The 22,146-nt window shown below is 36.5% G+C and overlaps 2 protein-coding genes across 4 annotated transcripts; one reads left to right on the top strand and one right to left on the bottom strand.

Moving 5' to 3' along the window:
* The first annotated feature begins 3,467 nt into the window (after positions 1-3,467).
* LOC306990305 (uncharacterized protein) lies at positions 3,468-8,417 on the top strand. The gene is made up of 5 exons (XM_079596974.1): positions 3,468-4,099; positions 4,674-4,770; positions 7,324-7,477; positions 7,702-7,835; positions 7,921-8,417. Coding segments are annotated over exons 1-5 (711 nt in total). The 5' UTR covers positions 3,468-3,775; the 3' UTR covers positions 7,923-8,417.
* A 489-nt stretch (positions 8,418-8,906) lies between these two features.
* LOC306990304 (uncharacterized protein) lies at positions 8,907-22,117 on the bottom strand. Of its 3 annotated transcripts, XM_079596972.1 has the most exons (10): positions 21,503-22,117; positions 16,714-16,840; positions 14,417-14,592; positions 14,003-14,139; positions 13,885-13,918; positions 12,446-12,586; positions 12,275-12,354; positions 11,964-12,183; positions 9,757-9,841; positions 8,907-9,517 (listed from the first exon to the last, which is right to left on the bottom strand). In XM_079596972.1, the coding sequence occupies exons 1-10, from the start codon at positions 21,555-21,557 to the stop codon at positions 9,478-9,480; spliced, it is 1,095 nt and encodes a 364-aa protein (XP_079453098.1). In that variant the 5' UTR covers positions 21,558-22,117; the 3' UTR covers positions 8,907-9,477. The 3 variants fall into 3 exon arrangements, with proteins under 3 accessions (XP_079453098.1, XP_079453097.1, XP_079453099.1); XM_079596971.1 differs by lacking the exon at positions 21,503-22,117 and having other exon boundaries at positions 16,714-17,378; XM_079596973.1 differs by lacking the exon at positions 21,503-22,117 and having other exon boundaries at positions 14,417-14,512; positions 16,714-16,829.
* Between the last annotated feature and the right edge of the window lie 29 nt (positions 22,118-22,146).

Raw genomic sequence — 22,146 nt, 5'->3', positions numbered from 1 at the left:
ACTCTGCTTCCATCCTTGTTCACAGCCTGGTTACTTTGCATATTGACTACTGTAATTCTCTTCTTTTTGGTCTCCCTCACAAAACCCTTCATAAGCTCCAGCTGGTTCAGAATTCAGCAGCACGTGTTATAATCAAAACTCCCTTTTCTCACCATATTACTCTTATTCTTCAACAATTACATTGGCTACCAGTTCAATGCAGAATTGAGTTAAAAATTCTCGTGTTTACTTACAAGGCCATCCATAATCTCGCTCCTCCTTACATCTCTGACCTCCTCCATGTTGTTACCCTGTTCCGTTCTCTCCGATCCTCTTCTTCCACTCATCTCTCTGTTCCTTCTGTCCGCCTCAGTACCATGGGGAGCAGAGTCTTCTGCTGCTCTGCACCGAACTTTCTTCCACCTCATATTAAGGAACATAAACTCGCTTACAGAATTCCAATCCATACTCAAGACTTATCGGTTTAAAATATGTTATTTACTGTGAAACAGCCATTGTCCTGTTTACTTGTATTTGTGCTATGTTTTATTTTATTCTCTTGATTAATTTGACATATTCTTGTGTTTTTACTTTGTACAGCGACCTTGAGTGTCCAGAAAGGCACTTTTAAATAAAATGCATTATTATTATTATTATTACTATACAGGTGAAACTCGAAAAATTTGAATATTGTGCAAAAGTTCTTTTATTTCAGTAATTCAAATTAAAAGGTGAAACTAGTATATTATATAGACTCATTACATGGAAAGTGAGATATTTCAAGCCTTTATTTGTTATAATTTGGATGATTATATATTCAAATATATTATAAATTCTATACGATTTACTTATTGAATTGTTTTGATATCATGTTTTCATTTGTGTATTGTATATCTGAATGTACTTAACTTTTATGAATGCATTTCTTTTATATGATTGTATTAATCTTTTATTTTTGTGAAGCACTTTCGGATGTAACTTTTGAAGGCGGTATAGAAAATAGTTTATTATTATTAATTATTATTAGTACCAAAGCGATCAGCAAAAACTGCATATTTTGTGTTTGTTTGGATTTCTATGAGTCACACACACACACACACCCCTTTCTCTACTGTAAACAAGCGCAACCTTGATGCTGTCAACATATCAACTATCATCAGTTATCATTTACAACTAATTTACATTAAACCTGGATGTCATGTCAACAACATTTTAGATCCAGCTTATACATAATGTGTATAATTTAACTTTATTGCAGTTCACTTATATAGTCCTGTAATGTGACAAATTAATTTTTAAATGTACAAATGTTCCATGTAGTCTAAATTAATATGATTTAATTAAATGTATATTAATTATTCAAGAATTTGAAATATTGTTAATTTAGTTGATAATTTTGATAGTCACATAGGACATTTCTATCATCCATGACATTTCCTTGCATACTACATCAGAGTTGGCATGTTTATGGCACCAGTTATTAATTTGATCACTGATCAGAAACAGTATTTAAAAAAAAGAGTTTTTTAGAACAAAAAAAAGAGAGACACAAACACACACAATCTGTCCCAGTGTAAAACCGTTATATGCTTTCTGCCTTATCTGCCTTACTGTGAATGAAGCAGTTGTTGTATTTCTCATCATCAGTTAATAATTATTAACAGAACATTAAATAAGACTGTGTACATAAAAGTAACTTTTGGTTTCTCAATATGGAATCTGAACCTGACATTTCCTGCCCAGAATATTCACAAATGGAGATGTAGAGATCTGTTGGAGAACAAATTCATTAGGTTAGTGAGTGAGTCAGAGCATTGGTGCAAAATACTTTTCATGCTTTGTTATTGCTGGCTGGGTTTACGGCATACGGTAGATCTTGACAAAGAACAATGTGGAAAGCCTGTTGGGTGTTAAGAGACATTCGATATATTTACCCTGTAAAGCCATATGAAATAGAAAAATAAAATAACTTTTTGAAATGGAGCAGTTTATTGAACCTTTATAATTCAATGCAATACAGTGATGATTGAGAGATATAAAAATGAACAATGTTTTGTGGATAATTTAAAGGCTTTAGGAATTTGTGTATCACATACGAGGCTATAAGGTTAATACTTTATCTTTAGTACATTATAAAATGTTTACATTTGATTTCATTCAATTAAATAAGGAATAACCACGACCCTCATATAACAAGGGGTTTGGAAAATGGATGGATGAATGACATGACACAATAAATAATCTTCCACCACCAGAACTGTGCAAAACCACCAGATGCTATGAATATTCCCAAGTCTGACACAATCTATTTCAAAACGCACCAGAATCTTGCAAAAGTTCATAATTCAAACGCAGGAATCCAATACAAGGGGGGCCGCGGCCCATGGAAACAGCCGCCACCCTTCAGCATTATGTAATCACCCCCCAACTGATGACTCATCACTCGCAGGAAACATTGAGCAGCAGAATTTCGAAGGTCTGTTCTAACTCAAACCAGCACGCACTGCTCAAAACTGCTGCTCTTTAATGAGCAGAGGACGCTTTTGTGCCGTCTTCAATATATGTGCCGTCTTCAATATATGTGCCCTTCAATATATGTGCCCTTCAATATATGTGCCGTCTTCAATATATGTGCCGTCTTCAATATATGTGCCGTCTTCAATATATGTGCCCTTCAATATATGTGCCCTTCAATATATGTGCCGTCTTCGCTTATGTGCCCTTTCAATATATACCAGTATACATTAACATATGGTAACACTTTACAATAAGGTTTCATTATTAACATTAGTTAACTACATTAGTTAACGTTAACTACATTAGTTAACATGAACTAATAATAAACTGCACTTCTACCGCATATATTAATCTTTGTTGAAGTTAATTTCAACATTTACTAATACATTATTAAAATCAAGTTGCACTGTGAACTACCGTGAACAAACAATGAATATTTGTATTAACTAACGTTAACAAAGATGAACAAATACTGTTACAAATGTATTGCTCATAGTAAATTCATGTTAGTTGTACGTTAACAAGCGAAACCTTATTGTATATATATGTATATATATCTTTATAAAGAGGAAGTGAGCAACAGATTTTATCTATATAAATAGAGGATTTCACGTGTACTTACATAGTTATTACCTAAGAAAGTACTGGTTAATATAAGGTAACTACAAGGGTTAAGGTTAGATTTACAGGTAGGTTCAGGGTTAGTACCTAGTTATTACAATTACTATAATAAGTACATAGTATGTACATGGGGAACAGGACTGTAAAATAAAGTGCTACCCACTTAACTCCTAAAAGCTTCTGTAAGTGTGTGTTCGTGTGACCAAAAGGGGCATGGACACTCCGTGCTTGGCAAGAGTTCAGGAAACACTGAGTTGCTCCTGCACAGAGCCTCTTAAAAAATGTAAAAAACAAAAACAAAAAAAGACCTAGCAGAGGTACCAGGCTCTGCCAAGACACTCCCACGAACAGGGGAATGGAAACTGAAACACTCTTTCAGAGAAAACAGGAGGGAGAAGACTTTTGGTTTTTCCCAGTATAACGGCGAGGATAACCTGCATGTCACGTTGCAGCAAGCTGTGTGTTGAAGTGCTGAGGAGCTAGACGGCAGGTCCCATCATCGGGAGCAGAGCCACTCCCCTTTCCTGAGCTGAGCTTGCAGGGGAAACCCACGCTTTAAAAGTTTCATTTCACTCAAAAGAGAGTCTTCGCTGGGCTCACACCAACCAGCTCACTCTTTACAGACATCTCCGACCTGAAAGCGACTGTGTGCCTCAAGATGGCAAGCTCCAAATCTTCTCAGACTACTCGTAACATCGTGATCGCCTGCCTGGCCCTGTGGTCGATCATCTCAATTATCATTATTGTGGTTTGGGCCACCTCGCCTGACATGAAAGGAGCCAGTCAGTGTCGCAAGGAGATGCAAGCCCTAACGGAGAGGCATGAAGGGGCAAACGTCCTGTGGACCAAAGACCGAAAAGCCCTTGAAGAGCTGGTGAGACAGGGATGGAGGAACCAGACTGCCCTACAGAAGCAAATCGACCAGTACAAGGAGCAAATGCAGATTCTGAATATCTCTCTGAACGTCAGCCTGCTAGAAAATGTGAGTTCATCTTCTTGTTTTGGTTTACAAGCGGTTTCTTCTTCCTTAAACCTCAGCACGATAATAGATCGCGAAGTTATAATGACACCCAGATGTGTTTTACTCTGAAAAACAAACATGCCTTTAAGTTTCATTTTTGAACATTTTATGAAACTGGTTTTGTTTTGCATTACGAGCCTCAACAGGAAGTTGAGAACAGGTTAGGTTGAGTTAAATCTGAACAGTTATGCAAATATCTAACAAATCAAACCAATGAAGGACCAGGATATCAATCATAGCCCTTCCTGGAAAAACCTTCCTGATAATGTTCACATTGTCTGTGGGGTTATTATGTTTCTTCCAAAAAAATATTTTCTTTTATTTAAGGGCGTTGTATTGTATTAAAAGAGGTTCTGTCTTGATTTGTTGTGGCTACGTTTTGTCAAATACCGTTTTTGACCTTTGGAGGTTGTGGCGTTCACTCACACACCCGTGAGATCTGACGGCCACACCTTTATGTCTTAGTGCGAACCTCCACGGCCAAACCTCACCCCGGTTATGGACTTGTGTTTAATTAACCTTCTGTTCTCCACAGGTCATTCTGAACGGAAACATCACAATCTTGGAGAGCAAGATTGAGGAATACAAACTCATCGAGGGAAACCTCACTACAGAAATCGGCCTGCAGAAAGGTAGGAAAATTCAAGTCAGAGTTTTCCCTCTCATCAGAGGAGCCATGAAAGGAGCGCTCTCTCCCTCTGACGATATTCTTAGATGAATTTTCCCATGTAACCATAGAAACTCGGAAGAGACAACAAATAGGCAGGACTTGTTTGTGACATGGAATTCTCTACAGTGGCTGTTATAATAACATGAAGCGCGCTAACTGGCGGTATCATACAACTCTTCTATTTTTGGGTCAGATTACTTTTTATACATACACTGTAAACCCAAATAAGTTGGCAAAACTAATAATTTGAGGTTATCAGTCACATCATTTTTTTAAGTTAATCAATTGAACATTTAAGTAAGCAGAACTTACAGATTTTTATTTTGTACTGATACATTTTAATTGCTCTTAACTTGAAATATTTGAGTAAACTTGTTCACACACAACTTAAAATTTTCATGTAATCACAACTTAAATATTTTTAGTCATGGAAACTTGGCTAGCTTTAACCAGCTAATTTAATAAATACTACATTGTTTTATGGTAACACAGTGCAGCATAGAACTTGCTGTAAGAGTAATATAAAACATTTAACATACACTGTTTTCAAACCAAGCTCATGCTCTACTCGTCACCATGATGGTAACCCCCCCCCCCCCCCCCTCCCAACATAACAGAATCTCTTCTAAACTAGCATAACAAAACATAAAACACTAAATCTCGCACTTAACATTAATCTGGCACAAAAAGCAATATATATAACACTTAATTTTAGCATTTAGCATTGTATTGCATTTAGCATTTAATTTTAGCATTTACTAAAACTACACTCACTTTTGAGTGTTATGGCAAAGCATGCTGGGAAATAGAAATCCCAGCTCAGTTTCAGTTACATTTAAGTTTATCTAAATTAAAAGAAACAAGTTCATACAACTAAAAACAATGAAACAATTCAACTTACTTAAAATGTGTCAGTTTGTAAAATTAAGTGTTATTGTTAACTCAAAAGAAAAAGAAAGTTCTAAATACTCATAAAAGTTAATTTGATGGAACTAATTTATATAATTTGAGTTGGCACTACTCAAACCAAAATAATCTTATGCTCGCCAAAACTGCATTCATTTGATTAAAAATACAGTAAAAAAGTTATATTTTGAAATATTTTTTCTATTTTAATATATTTTAAAATGTAATGTATTCCTGTGATGGCAAAGCTGAATTTTCAGAAGCAGCCTTAATTATTCTAAACACTGATTTGGTGCTCAAGATACATTTCTAATTATTATCAGTAATGAAAAAAAGTTGTGCTGCTTAATATTTTTTTGCAAACCGTGATATTTCCCCAATTTTTTTTTTTTTTGATGAATAGAAAGTTTAAAAGAACAGAATTGATTTGATTTTTTTGTTGTGTCTTGAAAGTCTTTAATGTCACGTTTGATCAATTAAATTAATCTTTGCTGAATAAAAATAATAATTTCTTGCAAACAAAACCATTACTGGCCCCAAATGTTTGAATGGTATAGTGTACATGTATTCTACAATACAATTGTGTCAGGATAACAGAATTTAAAGGATTTTGCTGCTCCTTTATCATTATTTTAGTATATTATTTGGTATAATATTGGTATGTCATTATGTCCAGCCTAAGCTAATTTGCTGGCTTTATCTGGTCTCCCAGCCTGGCCAGACGGATGTGTTGGGTGGTTTGTAGCTGGTCAGGCTGGGAGACCAGTTGGCTGCCCAGTAAAACCAGCTAAAACCCCACTTGGCCTGACTCGGAGAACATCTAGACCAGCTAAACCAGGGCGGAACTATCTACAATCAGAGTGACCAGGCTGGGAGACTGTCTTAAACTAGTTATGAACACCATAAACCAACTTAGACCATCTTAAGCTAGCTAAGATCAACTCAAACCAACTTGGACCATTACAAATTTGTTAAGACCAGAAAACCAAACTAAGGTTGTTTTTCTCAGGAGGGAACAGTTCTTGTTTATCACAATTAATATTGAGATTTCAGAATTGTTGTTTAATTTTTAAAGGATTTCCTGACCCACTAAACAACTGCAGGAAACGACTCCTGAATGCATGAGATATGAAAATAACAGGGAATACAAAAGCGAGAGAGACTGCACTGATAAAATCGCCCTGCTCGGCCCTTGTTTTACCCGCTTGATAAAGCTGTTATCTGGAAAAAGTAAGTTAACTTTGGAAAACCTTTTCACAAAACAGGATAGGTGTGAGGTCTAGAAAAGGTTTTACACCAAGGCCATATTTTAACACCATCAGTGTCAAATTTGAGACAAAGCAGCAAGCGAACAGCACTAGCCAGCTACACTCTAAAATAGTGCTCTGACATCACCAAGGCCACTTTAAGAAACAAACTGATAAGTTACACCGTGCCTAGACATCGCCTTATAAGCCAATGGACTTTTTTTTTCTTCTTCAAAGAATGTTTGGCATATTGTTTGAAGAGGAGTGCTAACATTGTGAGAGGCTACATTGGCATAAAATATTTGAGTACAAAACATTATGAGTTGTAATGTCTGAAGCGAGTTTTTCCATTATCATTTCAGACCAGATTGAAGCCCTGGAGCACAATTTGACCCGGAAGGCCCAGGATATGGCAACCTGTGAAGCTTTACGCCTCGCTTCTATACAGCTCCAAACTGCCGCAGAGAGACAGACACAGGGCTGCGAGACCACCAAGCAATATTTACAGAAGCAACTGTAAGTCATACAGAATCTCTTCCATCGCTTCGAACTCCATTTCATCACTCTTGGAAGAGTTCTTGTTTTATTAAAGCATGTTAAATGTCTAAATCAGAATATAAAGCATGCAGTGTAAAAATACCCTGGAAAACCCTTGCATTACCGCACATTTATTGGTGCTGATGAGATTAAACTACCAAATATTGTTACTGAAATGTTTTTCTTTTGTCATTTGATCACAGCAAAAAGTGCAAAGACATGGACCACCAAGAGCATGAATATCATGTTGATCTCAATGACAACGGAGCCCAAGGAATCACCACAAGTGGTGTTACACTGGCCATGATTGTTTGCCTCAGTCTGCTTTTGGTACCATGTAAGTTTAATTGAGTCATATTCAGAATATTTCTGTTGTGTCTGTTGATAATGAAACCTCATCCTGTGTGTTAATGTATTCTCAGAGACGAGAGGACGGCTGGATGAGGGATTATTGGGGTACACGTTTTGGTGCAACACTGTTCCGAGGACACTGCTCAGGTGCACTTGTATACCCTGGACTTGAAGCACATTTAAATCTACATTTGGAGTGCAAAGTGCCAATGCAAAATTGATGATAATTGATGTAGTCAATGAAGGTATTTGTGTTGCAAAAATTTTGGTGCCACGTAAAAAATTATTTACCTTATTCAACAAATGTATGCTGTACTTCATTGGTGGTAACGTTTTTTGTTTGTTATTTTTTATTAGCGAAAAATATATGGATTTTACGGTCTAAATGTTTCAGATTTGTATTTATTTTTGTTTGGAGTAACCAGGCTTATATGCCAATGAGATATTGATGTTAAGAGCTATTTGGAAATTTGATCACACTGTTTTACCACTGTCTGTTTTTTTAAAGGAATTTACGAGGACTTTTTGAAAGCTATTTTTGAATAAATTTACAATGTTGACTCTTTAATTTTGACTTGATAAAAGAAAGCCTTTATTGTGAGTAACCTTTCCATCATCATTACTATATGTCTATCAACCTTTTTAACAAAAATCTGATGAAAGAGCTCCCAGAACATGTTGACTTGAGAGGGAGGGGAAAAAAACAAGAGAGAGACACACACAGAAGGACGACTTTCAAACAAACCATAAAAAAACAACTCCAAACTTAACCAATAAACTATGGTAACTTTGTATCAGACAAATGGCATTAAAATTTGAAATTGTCATTAAAAAAAATATAACTTTTTAATAATATAATTTTTTTATTTAATTGTGATATAAAGATTAAGATATAAAGCGAGTAATATTAGACTGTTCATGTGATCTCAGCATGTTGGCTTCCTTATTCCTGAATTTAACATTTATTTCACACTGGTTTTAGTTTTCTATTTTTATGAATCATAACTTGAAAAGAAAAAACCCATGACAATATAGAAAGAATACAAGAATTTTGCAATTAAATGAAATGTAGGTAATTATTATGCATGCAAACAAATATTTACAATTATTTGTTAACCGGTAGGCCTACGGGGTATTTATTACAGGTACAAGGTTTAAAAAATACATTTGAAGGCTTTTTTAATACCTACACAAATAAAATGAATTCTGTATTGGGGGGAGATCAGTGTTTACCGAAACATCATAAGCCATAAAATGACTGTAAAAATTACAATTTACTTTACAGTTCATATGGCACAAGTTTTGACAAAAACAAGTTTAAAAAAAAAATATATAAATATGATTTATGAAAAACTCACATTTAAGCATTTAAGACATTTTTTTAAAGAGAAGGTATGTCAAAATTATAAACTATAATACATTTCCATTTAAAGTATGGCTATATCTAATATTTAAGATACCTTATCATTCTACATTTTTTGAAAGCACATTAGCTTCTTATCAATCCACCAGTTAACCTTTACAACGCTGCTTGTAAGCTGTGTAAAAAAAAATGAGTCGATCATCGCATTGGTCTGAACAAAAAAAAGGTGCTGAATGAAAATGCAAATTCAATCTCTGGATGGCACTTATGGAGCAGCAGAAATATATCGGTTTCTCCGGTTAACTCTGTAAACAAAGCAGCGAGATTGTAAATTGTAATATTATGAGAATAAAGTCAAAGTCATAGTATTACGACAAGAATAAAGTTGTAATATTTTGAGATGTCAGTTTTTTTTACATTGCTCCCGAAACCACAAACTTGGATTTGCTAGCTCTATGCTCCACCAAATAAAGCTACAGGTTATGTAAAATATAACACAATAGCATATATTAGTGGTCAGTCAGTTCATCTGTGATAATCTCACCTCTTGACAGCAACAGACCAAAATATAGTACACAAGAGGGCGACCACACTGACGCTCAGGATGGTTTTGTCCTGCCACGATAAGCCTGAATGAAAGGGCAGAACACATTTGCTGTTGGCAGGTATATTTTCACACCTCATTGTGTTTACTTCACAGAAAAGCAGATCAAGGTTTCTACGAAGCCCCTAAGGGACATGGTGGTGGATAAAATTTGGGATGGGATTTAAAATAATTTCCCCCTAGAAACTTTTGTGTTCTCTCGCAAAAATTGGTTCTCTCGCAAAACTTGGTTCTCTCGCAAAACTTGGTACTCTCGCAAAACTTGGTTCTCTCGCAAAACTTGGTACTCTCACAAAATTTGGTTCTCTCGCAAAACTGTTGTGTTCTCTTGCAAAGATATTTGCGTTCTCTCGCAAAACTTGGTTCTCTCGCAAAACTTGGTACTCTCGCAAAACTTGGTTCTCTCGCAAAACTTGGTACTCTCACAAAATTTGGTTCTCTCGCAAAACTGTTGTGTTCTCTCGCAAATATATTTGCGTTCTCTCGCAAAACTTGGTACTCTCGCAAAACTTGGTTCTCTCGCAAAATTTGGTACTCTCGCAAAACTGTTGTGTTCTCTCGCAAATATATTTGCGTTGTCTCGCAAAACTTGGTTCTCTCGCAAAACTTGGCACTCTCACAAAATTTGGTTCTCTCGCAAAACTGTTGTGTTCTCTCGCAAATATATTTGCGTTCTCTCGCAAAACTCTGTTCCCTTTCAAGAGGTCCCTCGTATTGCTTAAGTAGCTTACGCTATGGGAAAACTCCTTTTCTCGAGAATATTGTAGCCAAATTTTTAAAACGCATTGCAGCTGCACAGCAGACACATAGCTGAGCATCTAGCACGGTCATTGGCTGTGCTGCGGCAACTGCACGTACCTATGGCGAGGCAGCTCAATCAGGGCGCTTCGTGCCCAGGCGCGCCAGAGCCCGCCGAAATGGGCGTGGCTTATAGTCAAGTCACCTTTATTTATATAGCGCTTTTTACAATACAGATTGTATCAAAGCAGTGATAACATGAAAATAATACAACAAAGTTTGTTTCTAGAAGAAAATTGCATCATCGTCCACCTTAAGTAAGGCAGATCGATAATATTGTTGAATAATAAATGTCCCCAACTAAGCAAGCCAAAAGCCAAGGCAAACAGTGGCAACAGCCCGCATTCTTGCCATAAAATCAGATTAAAATCAGATCTCTCCTTCAGTAAGTCTCCACTTCGCTGACCTCCGGATTGGAAGCCTTCTTCGCCGTAGTCGAAAAGCCTTTCAGCGGAACAAGCACCTGCAAAGCAGTCTGAGGATGCCGGCTCCCGTTTCAACTCGACGCCGCCTTCAGCCCGCTGTTCTACTGTGCCATCTGGCGCGCTATATCCTTTTACAAGAATAGAGTGTTCACCACTGCAACTCTCTTTTCTAAAAGAGCAGATTTCAGGCGTTGTTCCAAATGCCTCGGGACACCTGCGCCTCGTGCAGAGGCCCGCTCTTTGGCGGAGAGTGCCATGTCCTCTGCGCTTCCTGCCTAAGCCGCGACCACGCGGAAGCTGCACTATAAAGGGCGGCTGCCCGGAGTGCGATGAGATGGCGCTCTTTACACTGCGGGCTCGACTGGCCAGTTTCGCTGATGGCGACCCCGCATCCGCTCCTTTCACCGTGCCTGAGCCGCCTCGCCATAGGTTCGTGCAGTTGCCACATATTTTTTTAGTTTTTTTTATTGAAATTAAAATTTTACTTCAATATTCTCGTGAAAAGAGTAAGCTACTTACGCAATACTCGTTCCCTCCTCTTAGGGAACCAAGGTTACGTTAGTAACCGAGTCGTTCCCTTGCAAAACTTTTGCATTCTCTCAGAAAGATATTTGCGTCCTATCGCAAAACCTGTCGTGAATTCAGACAAACCCTTCCTGTTCAATGTCTTGCTGGCAGTGTTTCAGTCAGTTCTGTACGTTAACAATGGAGCTGTTCGTAGAATTTGAACATGGACACAAATATAAAGAAATGTGGTCAGTGCTTAACTCAAGGAGTTCAGTAAAGTTAGCAATATATTCATAGATTCTAAAAAAAACCACACCTTTCACTTGCTCCCTGCTGTAAGCGCACACACTCAGACATTTATTCACATACAGTACATGAAAACCCAAGCTAACACACTCACACTTGCAGCACACTTACTGCTCAGATGTTTCACAGTGGGAATGATGATCTCCACTGGAGGTGAACTTCCAACCTTGTTAGTTGCAATAACGGAAATCCTGGCCTCTGAAGATGTTATTGAGGTGTTATAGGTTCGATCCAAAGTTAGCTTTTCCTTTCTCTTGGGTTTTTCACAAGGCCAAACATTGATGTTCAGCTTGTACTCTACACCCCCAACAGACTCTTCAGCAGATGGTTCCTAAAGAAAATCACATTATTCATCATTTATCATTCATCTTACACCAACAAACAGAAACATTTCTGATGTCCTCTGTTCTTCTTATACTTACATCCCAGGTGAGATAAATTTGTCTCGTCCCATTCGTCCATTGTTTTTCTACCCAGTATATTACAAGTGGGAGACGGATTTCTGCAGAAAGGTGTAACATTTGTTAACCAAATATTTTCAGATGCTTTCACTTATTACAAACATTCATTGACAGATACAGCTGAAATCGAACCTAAGGGAACATCCACCACAGGGCTCCAGTCACTCCAGAGAGTTTGTAGTGAGTCTTTACATAGACGTGGCTGCAGTTTGGCCTGCCGTCTCAGTTGGATCTGGTAGATCGTCTGTTTCTGTAGATGTAGCTTGTAGGAATCTATAGACATATTCATCTCAGTCAGTTTTTATGTTTTGGAATAATTTAAAGGGGTTATACATAATCATAAATTTTTTCCCACACCAATAACAATGTATTTAGTATAACTAAAATTAATTTCGATTTTCATTACTATTTTCCAACATTTATATGACCATTAGAGCCGCTGTAACTTGTTAAAGACTCAAAGGATCAGAGACTGCAGAGTAGAAGGTGCTTCACAAATCCACCTTTGACAAACTTTCCCACATTTTACTGTTTATCTTCATCTGTTTATGAGTTGTGTTTGGAATAGCGTACAGTGCTGCCATATTATTCTTAATACCATTATTTAGTGTGCACATAGTATGCACATTTTTTGCTTGAATACAATATCTATGGCCTATTACATACTGCATATGCCAACGTGCAGTGTATACAGTACAGAAGTGCATGATCCAATGTATTCCTTAATCCAATGCACTTTAGTTGAATTATTAGAAAATAAGCTACTATAAAAAAAAATTAGTCTTTGCTAATAATAGCGAAGCTGTAAGTTTAACTGCTTCAAGAACAGCACCATTACTACAACGCAACTGAGAAATGTCATGTAGCTTTTCAGTTGCAAAACTATTTTACTGATAAAGTCTCAGAGCAGTTAACAAAGAGAGTTATATATGGTCTTTGTAAATTTTGGTTGTTTTGCTGCTGTATGCTAGCCTGGGACAACCCTGACTAACTTCTGGCAAATTTGAGATTTGCTCTGCAAGTCCGTCTGGCCAAGAGCCCATTTCCAATTTTTCCAAATCGAGGCACCAATCACAAACGTTGAGGCGGGCTTTACACGATGACGATCGCTCTGGTTTCAGGTCTATCCAATTGCGCCTAGAGGCATTTGAGCGACGTCCGTTGGTGACGCCCCTTTGGAAATTGGGCTGTGAATGAACCTTCCCCAGACCCACTCTCATTACAACTAAGTGTCTGGGTCTGGTGTCAACCGGGCTAGCTGTAGGTTGTAAGGACTCAACAAAGTCCAATGGAGCTGTAATGCGGTCAAGACCTGTATGGAACTACTTTAGCTGTGCGTTTACTGGAAAATAATTGCACACTTTAGAATGTTCATCAACCAATCAGAATTGGTTGATGAACATTCTAAAGTGAATATTAACAACATTAAAACTTGAGTTCTGAAAATTACAGAATGTTTTCAGAGTACACTGAATTAACTTTTTTATTTTATTTTATAAATGCAAGGACAATTAATGTATCATTCAGATGACCTTATTTCTGCACTTTATAAACAGAGTAAGGAGTCTAACCTTGGATAGTGCTGTCCTCAGTTTCAAATGTCGCCTATGATTGCAGAACACATCATATTAACAAAATAACAGATTCACTTCAGGATATGAAAATATCTGATTTTCTGAAATGTCTTACATTCTGCCATTCTGAGCCTCTCTCCCTCCATCTGATCTCGTATTTAACACTTTTGTTATCCTTTGGTTTGGCCAGTTTGAGAGACAGGATTCCAGCTGACCTTTTCATTCTGGTAATCTGAGGCGCACTGTATTTGACTGTTGACAACATGAGAGTGACACGTTAGGGGCGACATGCCATGCAACATGTTATGCTGATAATATAATTAATTATTTACAATTACATTTATAATAATGTAACTAATAATTAAAATAATGTATGAATTATAATACAAATTTAAATGATAATGTAATATAATATACCATATTACCATTTAATATACCATTTATTAGAAACATGCAACAACTTTAAGATCCCATCATCTAAACTGTCAGAAATTAGCAGTTTGAATAGATCTCTTAGGCTGGTTCTTACCCAAGCATTCAAGGATGACTGCGATGTTGCTAGAATTGCAGGTGAGATTGCCCACTTGTGTTTGTACCCATATGTCCATCTTTCTTGTTGTGATTCCTAGTTCCTCCAAGAGAATATATCTCTCAGAATGAATGCCAGAGTTTGCACACATAATAAAACTTTTCTTTTCACTGTCCCTGTGCACACCAGGAATTGAGAGATAGTTTCATGCAGACAGACATACATAATCAAGCCTCTGTATCTTTTATTTAGTATAGTATCGCAATAATAGACATATTGTGGCAACTCAATTTAATCTGTTAAAGCAATCGAGTCTCTTCAGAATATTTGGACTAAACCGCTTAATTCATATGGATTATTTTTATAATCACTTTATTAACTTTTTAAAGTGTAAAAGTAGTAATTGCATAGACTATCAATGGAGGGACAGAAATCTCTCAGATTTAATATCTTCATTTGTGTTTTGAAGATGAACAGAAGTCTTACGGGTTTGGAATGATGTGAGGGTGAGTATACTTTTTCATTTTTGGGTGAACTAACCCTTTAACTTTCAAAAATAATCTCACCCTAAGAAATATTCACTGGAGTATAAAGTTGACAACTAGCCCCAGTCTCCCCAGTACTTATGTGGCACATTCTTTAACTCTGAGGTTTACAATGTTTCATAACTATAAACTTTTTATTATTTAGATTTTGCCTCTCTGACAAATGATTCGCCGCCATGGTTTTCAATACCACTGTTATGCCGACGATATTCAGATATACTGTACACTGCTTGCCGACCGGAATTTATTCACCAGACTACATCACTATAATCATGTATTAACTCCTTAAGTGTCACCGGCCCACCGGTGGGCCCAAATTCATTACATATTTAAAATATTAATATCCTATACAAAACCTAAACTAATATAGACAAACTATATATCATTTGAAAGCTTACAATCTCTAGTTTTCAGATTTGGTGACTGATTTTCAAAATATATTACAGAGGAGCTGTAATTTATCAATTTGCAACAATAATATTTTCATACTCCTAAGGTGTTCAGTCCTTTATTTTGAAATAGTGATGAACATGAAAAATCATTAAAAAAAATGGTGGAAACCTCAGTTTGTTTTTATGCAAAGAGTTCAAAAGATAGCATTTGTTCAATTATTTTAGAAAAAAAGGTCTGAAAATGTTTTAGAAATAAAAAAAAACCATATATGGAAATACAGGCGCCCTTATATGGGCAGTAATGTCAACTAGTGAAAAAGTGTGGTACTGCGCCCAAACAAAATCTTACTGAAAGCTCATTTTTTGAGATATCAACCTAAAATTTAAAACACAACTTGTTCAGATTTTTGGCTTTGATTTTTGTGCAGTTTTAGAGTCACCAGGGTTTTGAAAAAATATATTTTATATAAAATATGAATAATTAATTTTTTATTTTTTTTATTTTCATAAACTCAAACTTCTATAGCTTTTTTTCTGTTACACTTTCTTAATTTATTTCACTTCTACAAAAATCTGCAAATTTTCTTCTTTAAAACAAGACCAATCTTACATCCATATTCCAAAGCATTCTTGAGTTACAAACATTTAAGTTCGGAAAGTGCATTTTCATGTATATTCAAAAAAAGGGGGGTGACACTTAAAGGGTTAATGAATTAAAGACCTGCCTAAACTGCAATTTTCTCAGTTTGAATCTGACTAAAAAGGAAATATTAATTACTGGTCCACCATCTCATAACAAAAAATATAACTAATACTCCCACACTTGACCTTGAAAGCTACATCAGTTATTCCATCTACCACTGTGAAAAACTTGGCTATTGACCCTTCACTGACCTTCAACGCTTATATTAGTCAAATCTGTAAAGCTGCAATTTTTTCAACTCCGCCGTATTGCCAAACTCCATTATGTCAGCTCAAAAGACTATGAATCGCTGGTACATACCAGCGATTCATAGTCTTTTGGTGTCGTCATGTTTATGACATCTTTAGTCACATGTCGCCTTATGTACCATTAGTCTTTTACATCTGACCTTTGCTTCAGCTGCCCACCTTCTATGCTGACTGTGTTGTTTTTTGTTTCTGTTTGTATTTCAATTGCAATGTGAAATGCAACTGCTCATTTCTTGGACTGGCCAAATGTCTATTGTCCATTTATCTATGAACTGATTGTTTGTTTTTTTTACTGTTATTGTGAATTGTCCTTGAGCTTGGGAAAGACGCTATATAAATTAAACGTATTATTATTATAAAGACAATGAGATTTGTTCATGTTACTTTTTAATGTGTTGGTTGAACTCACCATATAAAAAGAGTGTGTGTCTGATTCTCCTTAGGGTTTCTCTTATCCCATTTACAAATAAAGTCCTCTTCTGGCAAAGTTGAACTTTTGTAACACCGTGGACTAGTTGTAGGTACACATCCTGCTGCTTTAAAAACATTTACATCATGGAAAAAACAAAATCTGTAAGTTTGACTGTTGTAAATCACCTGTTCCCAAATAAGTTTCTTAAAGAAGTTTATCATGCTCACCAAAGCTGCATTTATTTGATCAAAAATAAAAACAGTAATATTGTGAAATACATTTCCAATTGAAACATATTATTTTCTATTTTAATTTTGAAGTAATATTAGTCTAATATTAATTCAATATTAAAATAGTCAAGGATGCATTAAATCAATCAAAATTGACAGTAAAGACACTTACAATGTTATAAATTGTCGGTAACACTTTAGATTGGGGCCCAATTCTCACTATTAACTAGTTGCTTATTAGCATGCATATTACAAGGATATTGGCTTAAAACGTATAAAGTATAAATTAATGCCTTATTCTGCATGACCTTATTCTACATTCCTTAATCCCCAATACCTAAATGTGACAACTACCTTACTAAATATTAAGCAGTGATTAGGCTAAATTAATATGCAAAAGTCATAGTTAATAGTGAGAATTGGATCCAAAAAAAAAAGTGTGACCAAAATTTAAATATATTCTATGTTGTTCTTTTAAACTATCTATTCATCAAAACATCCTGAAAAGAAAAATCACGATTTCCAAAAAAATATCAAGCAGCTAAAATTATCGTAACTTTTATAATAATAAACATTAAATACAATAACCAATAACAATTGATGATAATAATTGCACTAAATCAGCAGCATATATTAGAATGATTTCTGAAGGATCATGTGACACTGAAGACTGGAGTAATGATACTGAAAATTCAGCTTTTCCGTCACAGGAATACATTTTTAAATATATTCAAATAGAAAAGTTATGTTCCACAATATTACTGTTTTACTGTATGTTTGATGAAATGCAGGCTTGGTAAGAGCAAGAGTCATTGAAAAAAAACATTAAGAAATCGCAGAGGTGGGAGCAAGTCATAAGTCTTGAGTCTCAAGTCAAGTCCTGAGTCAATACAGAAAAGTCCTGAGTCAAGTCCTGAGTCAAGACAGGCAAGTTCAAGTCAGGTTCAATGTCCTTAAGCTAAAGTTTTAAGCTATAAGTCAAGCAAGTCATAAGTGTTCTTACTAAATTGTTTGCTAGTAGGCTACTTATTTGTATTTAAATGTCGGAAACATTAAATTAACATTATGTGGTTGACTTAGTGCCAGCCAAAGCGGGAAAGCAGTGCTAATCATACAAGTGTGATCATCATACCTTTCAGTGGCCAGGTTATATAGAGTCTGGGAAACTACGTCATTGCGCATTAGATTCTGGGTAGTCACCGCTATGTTTTATGACACGTTCAGGAGCTTGATGATAACAAATACAAATCACTAGAGAGAAAAAATGACTATTTACGTTAATACTTTTTAAGTAATTAAAATTAGCCTACACTCTGATCTTTGGTTTGAGAAGGTAGGCCATAAAGACATTTCAAGTCACAGGGCTCAAGACAGAGTTTAGTCTCGAGTCATTCTCTTTAATCTTGAGTCATTCTCAACTCGTCTCTATCTTTAGGTCACATTCTAAAAACGTTCAAGCTGGCAGTTATAAAACCTCTTATTAAGAAACCACAATTAGATCCATATAACCTTGCCAATTACAGACCCATTTCAAATCTTCCATTTATGTCTAAAATACTAGAAAAAGTTGTGTCCGGTCAATTGTGCTCTTTCTTGCAAGAAAACGATATCTTTGAAAAATTTAAGGTCAGGATTCAGGCCACATCATAGCACAGAAACTGCGCTCATTAAAATTACAAATTATTAACTTTTAGCTTCTGACCAAGGCTGTATCTCAATACTAGTTTTACTCGATCTTAGTGCTGCGTTCGACACTATAGATCATAAAATACTCTTAGATCGACTTCAAAATTACACTGGTGTTCAGGGACAGGCATTAAGCTGGTTTAGATCGTACCTATCAGACCGTTACCATTTTGTCCATTTAAATGGGGATTTATATGCTGCCACCTGGTAATATTATAAGAAAATATGGAATTAGTTTCCACTGTTATGCTGAGGACACTCAATTATATATTTCATCACGACCAAATGAAAACACAAAATTATCTAAATTGACAGAGTGTGTTAAAGATATAAAATATTGGATGACGTGTAATTTTCTTCTATTAAATTCAGATAAAACGGAGGTATTACTGATTGGTCCAAAAAACTGCCCACAAAACCTCTTACAATACAACCTTAATCTAGAAGGATGTCCTGTTACTTTATCCTCTACAGTAAAAGATCTGGGTGTTATACTAGACCGCAACTTGTCTTTTGAAAATCATATTTCAAATGTCACAAGAACAGCCTTTTTCCACCTTAGAAACATTGCTAAGCTACATAATATGCTATCAGTTTCTGATGCAGAAAAGTTAGTTCATGCATTCATGACCTCGAGACTAGATTACTGTAATGCTTTATTAGCTGGTTGTCCTGCATCCTCAGTAAACAAGCTACAGTTAGTCCAAAATGCAGCTGCTAGAGTTCTTACTAGGTCAAGAAAATATAACACCAATTTTATCATCTCTACACTGGTTACCTATTAAGTTCCGTATCAATTACAAAGTATTGCTACTGACCTCTAAAGCCCTAAATAGTTTAGCTCCTGATTATTTAAGGGATCTTCTATCGCCCTACAATCCATCGCGCTCTTTAAGATCGCTAAATTCGAGGCTTCTGGTCGTACCTAGGATATCTAAGTCCTCTAAAGGAGGGAGGGCGTTTTCACAATTTAGCTCCTAATCTCTGGAATAGCCTTCCTGATATTGTCTGAGGTTCAGACTCGCTTAGACTAAAGATGCATCTTTTTAGCCAATCATTCACATAATGCATCTCATACCTTTTATACTACAGTTAAATCAGATCAAATGCATTTATATTATGAACAGCAGCTACGCTACTTATTTCCCATCTGCCTTTTTTTGTTAACTCAAATAGAATTCGTCAGCTCCAGTTATGTATCCAGCCTCTCATGGAGACTTCAGATGCCCCAACGCCTGTGAAGAGACGACTCGACGCCTGTGAAGAGACGACTCGCGGGCGTCGACGCCTGTGAAGAGACGACCCAACGCCGGCGATATGTTATGCCGCCATTTGTAACAAGTTAGCTCCCAAATTCATCGGCCCGTTCGCTGTCACCAAGATTCTTAGCCCGGTAGTCTGCCTTAAACTCCCTCCTGCGTACAGGAGAAACCATCCCGTCTTTCATGTTTCCAAATTGAAGACAGTTTTTCATTCTATTATTAACCCGCCAGCCCCAGTGTGATTCCATCTCTTGTTGTCAGATCGTTGGGGGTTTTGTGCTCAAGTCCAATCCTGTTCGTGTTCCTGGGTTTTCGTCTTTGTGTTTCCTGTTGGTGTTTGGTCTCTGGATCCCGCTCGTTCCTGCGGAGTACCACGCTGGATGTTGCCCATTTGTTTCTCACTCATTGAATATTGTGGCGAGCAGGACGAGGTCGAGGGACGTGAGAGAGCGGCGCGAGACCCGTGGCGTGATTAATGATGAACGACATCTGTGCGACGCACCGGTCTCGTATCTCTCACGTCCCTCGACCTCGTCCTGCTCTCCACAAATATTTTAAATAAACTTGTTTCACTCGCAATTGAATCTGACTTTGCTTGAAGCTTAAACCTGACATTACCTTATTCAAATTGAAATGAGTGACCATTTTAGAGGGTTCACACACAGGCCTCTGTTCAGGCTAATTCAGAGTTGTTTATGACCAAAGTTATACAACACCAATTTAAGTTACTTGCAATAACTTTTACATTGAATGTCAAGTCTGTGTTTTAGCAAAAAAGGGTATGTGTCCAAAAACACGTACGGAGTAGGAGTTACATGACATAGGCTAAATCGTTTACATCTCTGGTTCACCCCGAACTAAGATAAAACCTTACAGTAATCTCACAAAATCATGTATTCCATAAGTATGTAATCATGTCAGTGCAATTTAGACAAGTCCAAGGGAATCATAGACCCAGAAAACATGGGGTTAGCCACCAAGGTTACTTGGCTAGGTCAAATAATGAAGGAGGTAGGATATGGTAAGGGCTTCATGCCCATCTTGGACGCCATCTTGAAAATTACACCTTTCTATTGGTCAAACTTTGGTAAACTTTTAGTATGTTATTAAGGGCACCTAATACCACACAAAACAGCTGAGAAACCTTTTGTTAGAATTTTTTTAGGGTTAGGTGTTTTTTTCACATATGCATAAGTCAAGTCTTCTTTGATTATGACTAGTCGCAATTTTCAAGTCATCAAATTTGAAACTCAAATCCAAGTAAAGTCACAAACATTTGACTACATACAAACTTATCTATTTACATTTCAATAAGTATTTGACTTTTTAAATCAGATTGATGTAATAGTCAAGTAAAAACATCATAAAAAAGAGCAATTCCTTTAATTTCTTTAATTCTCATGGTTTTATAGTTTTTTAATGGTGGTTTAGTCAAAAGGCGCCTGGATCACAGCTCTGATAAATTACACCATCACAATCTTCTGAAATCTATATTGCTACTTCCGTAAAGTATAATCACAATATTATCTTCCTCTGTCTGCGGTAATGTATGTGCCGTTCGCACTGATAACATCAGCCATGACAGACAAAAGTGAGTGGCAAACATACCTTCAGTCAGACTGACAGAAACAACAAGCAACAGCACAGCCACTCTTATCCCCATCCTTGTGTTCGGAAAGGTCCTCACTCATAAGAAATGGTGAATAAACAGGCAGTTCAAGATGATCTTTGTACCCAGAGACAGGCCAGAGTTCACCTTAACAATGGTTGGGTTGAAAAATCATCTATAGACACATGAGGGGTTAGTCTTCATCTACTCGTGTGTCTTTCTGGGGCAGAATGAGTGAGAACTAGGCTACATCACCACAAACCACAACACGAGAGCAGCAGGGGAAGCTCAGCTCACTTCATGAGAAAAAGCAGGTTTGGTTTCCTACACTCTTGCCTTCACTTTAAAAAAAGTGAGACGGATGCTAGAAATCATAAACCTAATTGTACAAACCTATTGAGATCGCTTTCCAACAAAATCTTAACCCTACGTGTGTGGCTTTTAGTAAAGTGGTACTTGAAGTAATTAGGATTTGACTCCTAAAACTGACATTTTTATATTTCTAGCACGCTCCATTTTCCTTTTTCACACAAATCCTTGAAAACTTTTCATGAACAAATATTTAACTATGTAAATACTTTACACTTGACCCAGACAACGGCAAAAATCCCCTTTCACTCACGAGTTAGGGCTTTGCCTTTGA

This window comes from Phoxinus phoxinus (assembly GCF_949152265.1).
Source record: "Phoxinus phoxinus genome assembly, chromosome: 22".
Classification (NCBI taxonomy): domain Eukaryota; kingdom Metazoa; phylum Chordata; class Actinopteri; order Cypriniformes; family Leuciscidae; genus Phoxinus; species Phoxinus phoxinus.
This window is presented reverse-complemented; position numbering and strand designations above follow the sequence as displayed.